This window comes from Bactrocera tryoni, chromosome 4 (genome assembly GCF_016617805.1).
Source record: "Bactrocera tryoni isolate S06 chromosome 4, CSIRO_BtryS06_freeze2, whole genome shotgun sequence".
NCBI lineage: Eukaryota > Metazoa > Arthropoda > Insecta > Diptera > Tephritidae > Bactrocera > Bactrocera tryoni.
In genome coordinates, this window is record NC_052502.1 from 20,278,742 (window position 1) to 20,292,092 (window position 13,351).

The window sequence follows — 13,351 nt, forward strand, 5'->3', positions numbered from 1 at the left end:
ATGAACATCTAGCGACAACGCTCATTAGAGCACAGTTCTTCAACATATCGAAAGAGAAAGACGATGTGACCAAAGATCCCTTCTATGAGCGCTTTTAGCGCTCCTATGACAGCTCCACCCGCCACGATGTCAAAATCGTACATACAGAGTGGGCAAAAGAGGTATCCGTAAATTCAACTTCCACGAAGAGACTGATCGACTTCACCGGGGCCCAAAATATGATTACCTGTACTACTAGTTTCCAGCATAAGAAAATGATCTTGTTGGAGATCTGAATAGATAATATTGTTATTGCTTTGTTCAGACTGGATAAGGATGCGATGCAAATGGGTCTGGTAGTGAACGAGAGCAAGGCGAAATATCTTCTGTCATCAAATAAACAGTCGTTTGACTGTTGAGAGTCATAACTTTGAAGTCCTATGTAATTTCGTTTCTCTTGGAACCAGCATTAACACCAGCAACAACAATGTGAGACTCGAAATCCAACGCGGAATAACTCTTGCCAACAGGTGCTACTTCGAACGGAGTAGGCAATTGAAAAGAAAAGTCCTCTCTCGACGGACAAAGACTAAATTCCACAAGTCACTCATATGGTGCAGAGGCATGGACGATGACAACATTTGATGTGTCGGCTTTAAGAGTTTGCCAGAGAAAGGTTCTGCGGAAGATTTATGGTCCAAAGCGCATTGGCCACGGCGAATATCACATTCGATGGAACGATGACCTGTACGAGATACATATATGACGACATTGACATAGTTCAGCGAATTAAAAGACAGCGGCTACGCTGCCTGGGTTATGTCGTCCAAATGAATGAAAACACTCAAGCTCTGAAAGTATTCGAATCAGTACCCACCACGAGAACCAGAAGAAGAAGAAGAGCTTTACTCCACTGGAAAGACCAGCTGGATAAGGACCTGGCTACACCACGTACCGGTGTCTACTCCAGTAAAGAAGAAATATCCCGAAAATAAAATCTTGACTCGGTTTGCAACACTCCGAATCAAATTTAATCAGATGAATAGTTTGTGCGATTCGCTACTCTCTAAGGCTTGGCAAACCGAAGGCAGTTATTTAGAGATCGTAGTGATATATACGGATATCTGCTAGCAAAATTCCTTTATTATTATCTTATTATAAAGAAATAAGTTTATCTTCCCAAAAAAATATATTAAATAGAGACAATGGCTCTTAAAACTCTGGCATAAATCTTGGTTCTTAAAATATTCTGCTTTTAATAGAGTTAGAGTTAATATGATATTCTGATATTTTTTAGAAGCAATAAAAAGATTCAAAATATTTTTCAGAAATTTCTAAAATTTAAGATAAATTACTAATTGAAATAATGAATCATGGAGTATCACTTTCTCTACAGAAATACCTTGCCACAACTCTTCAAAGCATGTCAAAACCAGATTAGAACTAACTACGTGCGCGTGTATGCAGATGCGTCTCTGATAAAGTTTCGTTTGACTTGTTTTAATAAAGTTCAATTTGTTCAAACTTAGGACCTGCGGTTATTGCCAACTTAATTATTACAATAATGCAATTACAGCAACAACTTGAGTACATGCAGCGTCTTCACCTTGCTGCACACACAGCGCTGGCACTTGGCAACTAAACAAAAACAAAAACAAAACTAAAACCAAAAGCAAAAACAAAACAAAATTAAACTCAGAAACAAAAACCAAAATAAAACTAAGCTCAGAAACAAAAACAAAAACAACAAAATGAAAGCCCAAAAAGACAAACAATAGCAAAAACAAAGTTTGCTTGCTCCTCACCCACAAAATGTCAATGCAAAATTCAATTTACTAATGAAATTAAATGGAAATTCTTGGCTCTTTTTCAGCTTTTTTATTATTGCTGGTATCTTGCACTGTGTTTCTCATTTCTTAATGTGCAGAAAAATCCGATTACTGTTTCTTATTTTTTTGTTTTTTGTTTTGTCATAAAATATGTGCATATCTAAGAGAAAACAATAATAATATGCAAATTTTACATTATCTCTCATTGTTTCCACTTTCTCTTTCTCTTTTCCATATGATGCCATTTGCCTTTGCGTGGCGCTTTCCTGCCGCACAACGTCATTGTACCGGTGCGTCTTCCTGTCGGCACAGTTTCCTGCAATGCGCGCGCTCTCCATCTCATCGGCGGATGCATTCATTCTGGTGTATGATGTCACCGATGCGTCCACATTCGAGGAGGTGCGCATGATACGCGATCAAATACACGAGACCAAAGCGACCACAGCTGTGCCCATTGTGGTGGTGGGCAATAAAATTGACCTAGTTGCCGAGAAGGAGGACGCCAGGAAGGTAAGTGAAAGGCTATTTTTTAATTCAAGTTTTATGTGGAGTATTGTCTTGAAAAGACTTGAAGACTTAGTTAGGGAAGTGTAAATTTAAAGTGATTTTTCATGACTTGTTACAATTTTGCTGCGTGAGGACTATGCACGATTGTTTGTTTTCTCTAACAAATCTCAGCTTTTTCTTGAGCGGTATACCAAAATCGCCAAAAACGGACTTTAGTCATACTCTACCTACCTACCTGCCTAATTCCAAAAAATCAATCCCTACGTATCCGATATATATCCGCGTAAATGATATTTCAAAAAAATGTATTTTGTTAAGTTGGTAGGACTGACCTTAATTACTGCGCCAAATATGGGCGCGATCTCTCAACCAGTTTGTTTCCAGCTGGTTAAGTCAGTACACCTCAGTAGTGCGTTACGATTTTGATTTATTTATTACCAAATTTCGTGTGCATTCTTTTCGAATGTTGGAAAAGGCTTACGAGTGGTGCAAAGCCTTTCAAAACGCTCGAGAGATCGTTGGTAACAAGCGTTGTTCTGGACGAGCTCCAACCTCTTCCACTGATGAATATATTAAAAGAGTGAAGGATATGGTGCTTGAAAATCGTTAGACAAGTATTTTAGAGATGACAAAAGAGCTCGTTGAAACGCGTTCTTGCTCGACTCGTCCTGATAGAGGTGATGTTTTTTTCAAAAAGAGTACCGTAAACAGGTATTTTTGGTTATGCTTGATCTTGCGAGTTTCGATCCCACATTCATGAAGAGCATTATAACTGCCGATGAGGCATGAGTTTATAAGTTTGACATGAATAATAATCGGAATGGAGGAAAACAATGGGCCGAAATCAGAGGGATGCTTGTTGTTTTTTTTTTATATTCATGGTTTGGTGCATGATAAATTTGTTTCGGAGGGGCAGATATCCAGTAAGGAGTTCTATTTAACCGTATTGAGGCATTTGTGTGAGAACATCTGTCGAAAACGGCCGGAATTGTGGAAGAGCAATTAATGAGTTTTATACGATGATAATGCACCATCGAATGGAGCCACGATTGTAATCGAACTTATATGAAATTTATAAAATTGGCTGAAGGAGCTGAAGGCCATCCCAAAAAGTGCTTATAGGAAGTGTTTTGAAGACTGGAAAAATCATATAGTATTTAAGTTCGGCAACATATTTTTTTGGAACACTGTGGTTGCCAAATCCCGAAATATAAAAGGTGACCTACTAACAACAATCCCTCTAAATCCCTACAAAATAGCTGCCTAATTGAGCCGCTTGGCACTCGCCCGCTAACTAACTAAACGGCGCTGTGACTATGGCAGCTCAGTGAACAATTTGCTCATTATACAAACGACTGCTGTTGTTGCTATTGTTTTTGTATTTGTCATGCGCCGTTTCACACATAATTTAGTTGTAATTTCATGTGCCACTTGTTCGCTTTGCCCTCACGAAAATTTATATGCTGTGTACCGTTGTTAAACGGTTGAGCGGACCAGTGGGACACTGAACGCGCGCAAATTTCCGCTGCAAACTACAGTTATTATTCATCAGCATTCGCTTGATGGCGCATTCCTAGAGGAATACTTAGCATTGTTGAATGGTTGTTGTGACATTGGCACAGATTTCATGTTGCGCCCAAAAGACACCCTTTTATTCACGCCCCCACATACACTTTCTCACTCTCTCTCTCGCGCTCGCTCTCTCTCCTCTCGTGTTGCGAAGGTAATAAAAATGCAAATTTTCTTTATTTTAAAATGCTAAATTAACTTTGCTTATTGTTGTTTTTATTGCATTTTCGCATTTACGTTTTTCGACTATTTTCTTTTGTTTTGTTGTTTTTGGTCGTAAAAAGTTTTTAACATCATCAACAAATCCTCCAATATTCCTATACAATCTGACTTTTAAACGGATTATTCGACGCTCGTGTCTGATTGCATTTGTTTTTGCTCCAAAAGAAGGTAGCCATAGGCGTGGGATGAGTATTTTGAGGAGGGGTTGCGCAGTTAGTCCAGATCTTCGAAGAACATAAATTATATCCCCATAAACCTAAAAATATTTAAGTTACAATGCATTTCTAGAATTATTTTCTCCAGTACGAGGTTCCCATAATACCTGACCCCTTAAATATAGTTAGAAAGATGAAAAGTGTTAGATTCACCTACTACTTACCGATCCAAACAGTGTAATATCGTCGAAATAATAGCCCTTAGTCGGAAAAAGTTCTCGTCTATTCGGGGATTCTGGTTACGGGAACTCAGTTACTCCTGTTCGTTGGCTGACTATTAATACAATTTATGGCACGTTTTCTACAGCAGACCCCGAAGCAAACTTCAGCCTTCGAAACCTTCGAAATGATTTGTTTAGAAATCATCTTATTTAGTAAAATAAAACCTTTTCTTTACTTTTTCACCCTCGTTATACCACACAAGTGACTAGCTTGAAAATCTGATTACGTCTCTTTAGCAAAAACTTAACTCAACTTAACCTAACTATTATCAGCTCACACTGTACCACGTAATATTGCTGCACAAAACCCCCAAGCCATCACTGGTGACGCCTATGTGCCTCGCAAGGCAACAGCTGTTCGCTTACTTTCATTTCTTTTACCTACCGTTCCGTTATATTTTCGTTAATATTAAAGAAGTTTCAATTTACTTTGGCATTCTTGGCTTACACGCAGCATTTAATTCCCTTCCATGCGAGTAAATTCCTTACAAATATACTTTGTATCCCTTTTGTTTTGGGACTTTGCTGAAGTTTGCTCATTTGGAAGAAATAAACCAAAAATTATGCACTCTGAGTGGCAGTTATTCATGTCCCTCCCATGAATTTTCGTATACGTAGACACGTATAACTATTTGTTGTATGAGTATTAGGGATGGCCTTTACACAAACAACAAAGTAAGAAAAAGTAAAGAAAGAGGAGCATATCTTTTGAAAAACGCGAAACAGCATCTTTAACTTATGAAAGGAAGTATTATTTTATCTGCTACTTGGAATTCACATAAATTCTGTCATAAAGTTTGCAATGTATACAGCGAGAACAAATTCACAGTAAAAACTACCGTTATATTTTATTTGTTTAATGACAGTTGCTGACAGAAAGATAAGTGGTCATCCTCGCGCGGATTGAAGCAATTCAGGCATAAACCATTTTCGCAAGCGCATTCGTAGGAATCTTCTTCTTCTTCTTATTTGGCGTAGACACCGCTTACGCGATTATAACCGAGTTAACAACAGCGCGCCAGTCGTTTCTTCTTTTCGCTACGTGACGCCAATTAGATATTCCAAGCGTAGCCAGGTCCTTCTCCACCTGGTACTTCCAACGGAGTGGAGGTCTTCCTCTTCCTCTGCTTCCCCCGGCGGGTACAGCGTCGAATACATTCAGAGCTGGAGTGTTTTCGTCCATTCGGACAACATGACCTAGCCAGCGTAGACGCTGTCTTTTAATTCGCTGAACTATGTCAATGTCGTCGTATATCTCGTACAGCTCATCGTTCCATCGAATGCGATATTCGCCGTCGCCAACGCGCAAAGGACCATAAATCTCTCGCAGAACTTTTCTCTCGAAAACTCGAATCTGCTTAGAAAGCAGAAAATTATGTCGAGGGAAATGATTATACCGACCAGATCAACGTCAAGACCAATTTGAAATGATCTCCACATGAAACCCTACCATCGGCCAACAAATCATCTTCTAACAATGTGTTTGAAGCGAATTAAGCTTAGCAAATGCAAGCGGATTCTGCAGTGGATCGCCATCAACGGTCTTGAAAGTAACCTTTTACAGACGAAAAATGTTTCATTGTTGAAGTTGTAATAAGAAAAACAACAAAATCTACGCAAAATTTTGCAAAGACGCAGAAAATGTTGTTCCAAGGGTTGTTGGTTGGAAGTTTCCTGTAAAGGTATTACAACTATGCATGTTTTGGAAAAAGGGGTTAAAACTGGGACATAAGTGTACCAGTAAGAAGTTTTTGAAGGTGTCGTAAAGCAGTTAGGCGACGCTCTCCTAGATGGAGAGCATTTGATCTACACTAAGTAATACACTAAGAAAAAACCGCCCAGCAATGGTCTAAAAGCAATATTCTTGTTTAATAGCTAATAGATGATTGGCCTCTTTGAAGTACAGATTTGAATCCATTGGACTAGAGTCCCTCCCAGAGAAATATAGTTAGTCTCAAAAATCTTTGGTTCGAGCAACGTCGTCAATGAGAATAGAAACTGTACGTCTGCCATTGATCAATAGCAGTCTTCGAAACACTTTTTGGGATGGCCTTCAGCTCCTTTAGCAAATTTTGATTTATCCCTTCGCTCCACTGAAAACCGGTTCCACAGAGCCAAAATTTCAATTTTGCGAACAAGGAAAAATTATACAGAGTCAAATCTGGTGAATACGGAGGTTGATCGATGGTATTCATTGCGTTTTTGGCTTAAAATTCGGTCACAATCGTGGCTCGATGCGATAGTGCATTACCATCGTGTAAAATTCATGAATTGTTCGTCCACAATTCTGGCTGTTTTCGACGGATATTTTCACATAAACGCCTCAATTCTGCCAAATATAACTCTTTATTGACCGTCTGTCCCTTTGAAACACCAAACCACGTATATTGAAAAAAAGTGTTTAATAACCCCGGTTTTTATCCATGATTGTGCGATCAGAATTCGCACGATCAAGCATGTCCAAAGAGATTTGTTTACGGTACTCTTTTTAGAAAAATCCAGGTTTATCAAGACGTGTTGAGCAAGAACGCGTTTCATACCCAATATATCTACCAAAATCATTCGAACAGACACTCGAGAGATTTAGAGCTTTTGCGGAACCGTCCCCCACCCTGGAACCATATTTGCATTACTTTAGGGTAGCGTTCCATTTTTCTTATTGAGAGATTTCCATCTGTGCAGCTGCGTCCATTTATTCGGTCAACCAGGTCTTCTAACTACTTCGATACGCACATTCAAAAAATGTGTGTTCAGGGTCGTCTTCTGTGGCGTCGTTTTAAGGCATGACAGCTACTTTCGGAAATATCCGTGACCGGATAACAGCTGAGTTGTGTAGAAATCGACTTCTCCGAATTCACGGCTTGCCCATAACTTTAGGTATTTATTAGTCTAGCCGTCCATCTACCGCGACTTTCATTTTGCCATCTTCGTTTCTATGTTGTTATTGTATGTTTCTTTAATGCGCTCTTGTTATATTCGGATGCTTTTGGGTCATTTGAGGCACTACCGCTTATAATTAATAATGTCTCACCTGCCACAGTTCGGTAGGCTGATGCAACTCTGTAGGCTGCGGTGCGATGCACTCTGGCCACTACCTTACGCCGGTTTTCTTTTTTAAGCACATCTGCCCAGATCTCAGCGTCGTATAATAGGATGCTGATTATCGTCGACATTAGAAGCTTTATCTGCTGTTGAAAACATTTCGGACATCTAAAAACGCCATCAACACTATTGTTTTGTATTTATACCAACTACGCGTGCGACTTCTACACTTTCAATTACACATTTTATAGCTCTTCGAGTTGATCTGCCAGGTCTAAAGCCATGTTGTCTAGGGGACAGTCCTCCAGCTTCGTTGATAGCCGCTTCTAGTCTGGGTTTAAGTAGCCGTTCATATAGCTTTTCCTCTGTGTAAAGCATGCAAGTGGACGGTGTGTTGATGCCAAGTTGGGATCTCCTTTTCCACTACTGATTAGCACCAGCTGTTGCTTTTTCCACGGTACAGGGAATATTAAACTAAACTGACTGACCAAAATCAAGTTCTTGTTAGTATATTTTTTTTTATTAAGGGTAGCTTCGGTTCAACCGGACTTCAAGTTTTCTCTTGTTTTTCCGTTCATTTAAGAACAGCTTTAATGTATGTAGCTATCTACGTTATCTATTTGTATATTCATAAACGCATACAAATATATAAAAGACAATGAAATTTGTCTGTAAGCATTTTTTGACGTTTGTTCGTCAGGCACTACCCCCACAACAGCAAAAGCTGCTTCCACTTACATATAAAATATATTTCTTTCTGGGATTTAGCCTGTCGACAACTCAAGCAAACCGAAAAATCTTGTCGCTTGATTTCGTGCAATGTAAGCAACTTTATTCTTTGCGCACAAGGCTTTACATACACACGCATATGTATGTATGTAGAGAGGTGATGCATAGGCGATATGTATTGACATATACACATACATATGTATTATAGCATGTACAATAATATATATACACGTGTACAATATATATTTTTCCCCCAGCTACTTTCGCTGTGGGTCAGGCTGGTCACAATGCGCCTCGCTCTCCCACTTTAGACACCAAACGAGCTATGGGCTATAAATTGCAGCTTCTGGTAAATACCGATAATTTCAGTTACTGTTGCTCTTCAGATTGCCGTTAGCTCCTTTTTGCTGTTTTCGTTGTATTTTCGCCGCCTCATTTTATTGGCCCTCCTACTTACGAGCACATACATACATATATACATATATATATATATATATATATTTACTTATAAGGCCTGTCGGTGGTATGGTCCTTTTCGCCCCCTCCACTCAGTTGTTGTTGTTACATTGTTGCTTTCTCATGTCGCACGCATCATTTCTCACTGACCCGTCGCTTTATCAGCCAAGTTAACTTTCATATAAATACATACTTATATGCATATGTATGTATGTGTGTATATGTTTGGCTTAATAAATTCTTTGCCGCTTCAATTATTACATGATTTAATTCATTCGTTGACATAATGGGATTTCTGCACATCTTTCGTACATATATTTCTTACACTTTATTTAATGATCTTACTTGTAGTGGCCTTGGTCCGGGCGATTAGTCATTTTGTCATAATTCGAAGACATTTGTAGGGTCTTAAGTGTAATATGCTTTTATTTATTGCTGGTTATTTGAAGCTATTAAAATTGGTCTAATTGGTTTGAAAAGATTTAGGTTAGATTTGGTCACAGATAAAGTTAATGTTTTACCCGGAGATGGATGAAGGTATAGAAAAGAATGGTAAATGCTGAAAGCTTTCTATATTATATTCAGCTGGCTTTCCGTAAGCCTTTACATTGCTTTGATATAAGCATAAAATTTACATATTTTTTTCTGTGGAACCGTGGTTGACTGAGAATATTAAATGGCGTCAATTTCAAGTTTGGATCAACAGTAAACCTCACTTCATCATTTCCAAATTAGATTAATATAAACTTCTTCTTGGAAGAAAATTTAACCAAGATTTTATGACAGTTAAAGGATTTAACGCTGTCCAAAGCCACCAAGGCACTCATGATATGCAGACGCCTAGCCGGCAGATCCTGGCGATGCAAGCCAGGTATCATAAGATGGCTGTATACCATGATGGTAAGGCCTATTGTCACTTATGGAGCGGTTGATTGGGCAACTAAGGCAATGCAATTTTCGGTAGGCCTTCAACTATCGAAGTTGCAAAGGCTCTGCGCTTTAGGGGCAATGCGCACTTGCCCCACTGAAGCACTTGAAGTCTTGCTGGACCTCACACAGCTGCATCTAGTGATTAAACAGGTATCGAAACATTGCAGCAGAGGCTTTCGGCAAAGGAAAGACAATATCGTCTCAACACATGAAAACCCTAAGGAAAAACACTTCACTGGCTTTTCTTCCAAGAGACGGCGTTACAAAGAGGATTTACTTTACAAAGAATTTTAAAGTTACTCTCGGCGATAAGGCGGAGTGGAATGACTCCACGTTCGATATACTCCTGAGAATCAGCACTATTGTGTAATAAACTGATAGCTCGAAAACACTGGGAAGCATTGGGGTAGCCAATGCGTGGCCGCATACCAAACTATCCATACCAATGGAACGTTTTCCAAGCATTCTCCAAGCAGAAGTCTTTGCTATAAGTCAGTGTGCAGAACTCAATCTCCACCGCACTTAGCGAGAGTCAAGTGGCGATCTCAGCATATGAAGTTAAATCACTTTTAGTGGAGCAGTTATAGGAAAGCTGAGTGTGCAACCGGGTACACCTAATCTGGGTGCCGGGGCATAAAAGAATAGCCAGCAATGAGTTGGCGGACGAACTAGCCCGCTCTGCGGCAGCATCCAGGATGATGGGTCCAGGACCATGCATTGCAGTGGGGTCCCACTCGCAAGGTTTAAGTAAATGATCAACCTCCCCACAACAAATTCCGTCTCCTTGTGGGCGTAGTCTTTTGCGCAAACTTCCAAGAACCCCAGAATACCTGATTCAGGATTGCCCAGCAATTTTCAGAAGCAGACTAAAGACTATAGGTTCCATATATGTGGACAGGGATTCCATCACCTCAGTCACTCCCAACAGGTTCCTGGAATTGTTCAGAATGCTGGACCTTGGTGACCATATGTGATCTAAGGAAGGGCTCTCAATTTACTATCTATCTATCTATGGAGGTTTTATCATGGAGAGATACAAGTTATCACAACGAAATTCCAGAAGGAAAGAAGTTTACTACTTAATAGCTCAGTGGGCCGACCTTCGAGCAGAGGTATAAGCTACAATTAATTATAACTTCTCCTTAGATCGTTGCCATTCTAAATCTTATCTACGACCGAATTTACTGAGTTCTCCCTAACCTAGAGCTAAGTATTAAGAAATGAGGCCCAACCTTTACAGCTTTTAACAAACTTTCGAAATTAATTTAATTTATATGCTAAAAACAGACAAAAGCTGGAAACTGTAATGGCCTTCAAGGGAAGGGTTGCTTGTCCTTGCATCATGAACATTTTGGTTTCACAGACCAAAGTTCTAACATCTTAGATGTCATCCAATCGAAGCGTTTCGTCTTTACATGAGAGTCCCTTGTTCTATAATTAAAGATTTGTACCCTCGGATCGTCGTTGCAACAGATCAAGGGGGAAGCCCGGTGATCTCTATGGCAGAGATCAGCTCCGAACCCTAACCTAGTCTAACCCAAGTAATTTTGAGAATTTTTTGATAATGCTGCCATTGTGAAAAAGCGAAATATCGCAAGTGCACCGTTAAACTTTGCTAAGCCACCTTTACTTTGTGGCAATATGTTACATGTTGGATACTCTCGGAATCTTGATTTCATTTCGACTCCTTGACCAGTAAAGTCAATCTCATACTCATCCGGTCTCTCAGGATAGGTCTGTTACTAGAAAGAGAGCCTTAAGAAAGAGGGCTGATAGAGGAAGGAATGCCCGCAGGAAGGGGCTGACAGATCGAGAAGACAATGGAGCATCTCTTGTGAACTTGTCCCTCATTGGCAAGATTACGCTGTAAGCATCTGGGGTCCCCACGGTATGATACACTGGAGGAAATATCGATAGTAAGGTCGCAGAGTCTGTTAAAATTCAAGTCAGCGCAAAGGTCCAAATTGGTCTACGTGTGGCTTATTAACCTACCAGATTAACCTAACCTAACTTCATGAAGGAAGAAGACCTCTTTAGCATGCAGATCTAACTATTTTGTGATAATATGTCATAAGAAGATTTAAAAATATCATCCTTCTTAATATTTATATTAGATATCATTTGTTATTAAATTATTTTTAATGACATTTGATTATTCACATATAATAGTTATTAAAATTTTCTTGTTTTTTCTTCTTAACTTTTCCACCATTTAGGTTGAATATGCCACCACTGAATCGGTGGTCACTCTAGACTGGGAGAATGGCTTTGTCGAAGCGTCTGCGGCGAAGAATGAAAACATCACACAGGTAAAATTTAAACTTTAATATAAAATACCTGACTCTATTCAGAAAAAAAAATATTTATTAAATCCCCAAAACTTCGCACTTGCAGGTCTTCAAAGAGCTGCTATCACAGGCGAAAATCACGTACAATCTGAGTCCAGCACTGCGGCGCCGACGACAATCGTTGCCACAGCAAGTGGGCAATAATGGAGCGGGCACGCCCACCCATCACCATCATCCATCACATGCAGCCAACACGTCGGCAGCGGGCAGTGCACACGGCTCCACATTGCCATCGCATGCGCCAACAGCCGCGCAAATACAACATTTGCAGAGGATACAGGAGCGGAGCTTGGGCAGCAAACGGAATTCGTGCACAATATCCTAAAGTCAATATGCAGCAGCGATGGGAGCGGCCGTGGCAGTGACGAACTACTGAAGAAATGCACATTTATCTGCAAATGCATACATACATACACACAAATAGGTAAATAAAGACTCGCCCATACACTAAGCGACAATTGAAGGTTTTCAGTCACAAGTAAATATTAGAATTAAATTTCATTCCCGTTTTTTGTTTGTTAGTTCATTTCTTCTTCTTCTTTATTGGCGTAGACACCGTTTACGCGGTTAAAGCCGAGTTTACAACAGCAAGGCTATTTTCATATTTTGGGGTTGTTTTCTACGTGACGTTTTCTTAACCCAGCATACAACCCTGGAAAGGGATTTTTTGCCTTCAAACGGATTCTTTTTGGATACCCAGAGGATACTTTTGTAAGACCGGAAGTCGTGAGCTGCTGAACCATATGTAAAAAGAATCGTTTCTGGTCATTCCCAAGTAAATGGCGGTCAGAGAACTTTCCTCACTTGCGTGAACTTTTACACATGACTCCTTCCTCTAATTATTATTATATTATTTCATTTAACATTTGGTATTTCGATTATTGAATAAGACAGAATTTACCATTATTTTTACTTTACTCGCCTTAGGCTCCACTTTTTTTTTTTTTTTTTTGAAGATACAACCCCGTTTTTCAAACAGAATTTAAACCACGATTGTATAGTTTTATCGATTCTTGGTCGCTTGAAACTGCAAAGCACCCTTGCCCCACTCACTTTGGAGCGGAACGAATTGATTCTCTGTTATCATCTTGCATTCTTGGCGACCAGCACCTGCGCGAAATCTTTCGGCCTAGACTATGTTACAAGGTAGGAGATCCACTGATTTATTAGGAGATCTACTCAACCTTAGAAAAGCTATCTTGTCGCAATCATTGTAGTTCTTATAGGACATTTTCAAAAGGCATACAAGTCTAAAGGCTAAAGATCTTGTCGGGCGCAAAATGTAAAAGTTGATGAAGGACGAT

The 13,351-nt window shown here is 39.6% G+C and overlaps 1 protein-coding gene across 1 annotated transcript in view; it reads left to right on the forward strand.

The window, feature by feature from the left end:
- The window catches only part of LOC120776055 (ras-related protein Rap-2a), a 100,999-nt gene extending 88,223 nt beyond the window's left edge, over window positions 1–12,776 (forward strand). The window contains exons 4-6 of the mRNA XM_040106513.1: window positions 2,121–2,318; window positions 11,916–12,008; window positions 12,094–12,776. Of these exons, the coding sequence (XP_039962447.1) occupies window positions 2,121–2,318; window positions 11,916–12,008; window positions 12,094–12,372 (570 nt within the window). The 3' untranslated portion in view covers window positions 12,373–12,776. The remainder of the gene's footprint in view (window positions 1–2,120; window positions 2,319–11,915; window positions 12,009–12,093) is intronic.
- The last annotated feature ends 575 nt before the right edge of the window (window positions 12,777–13,351 follow it).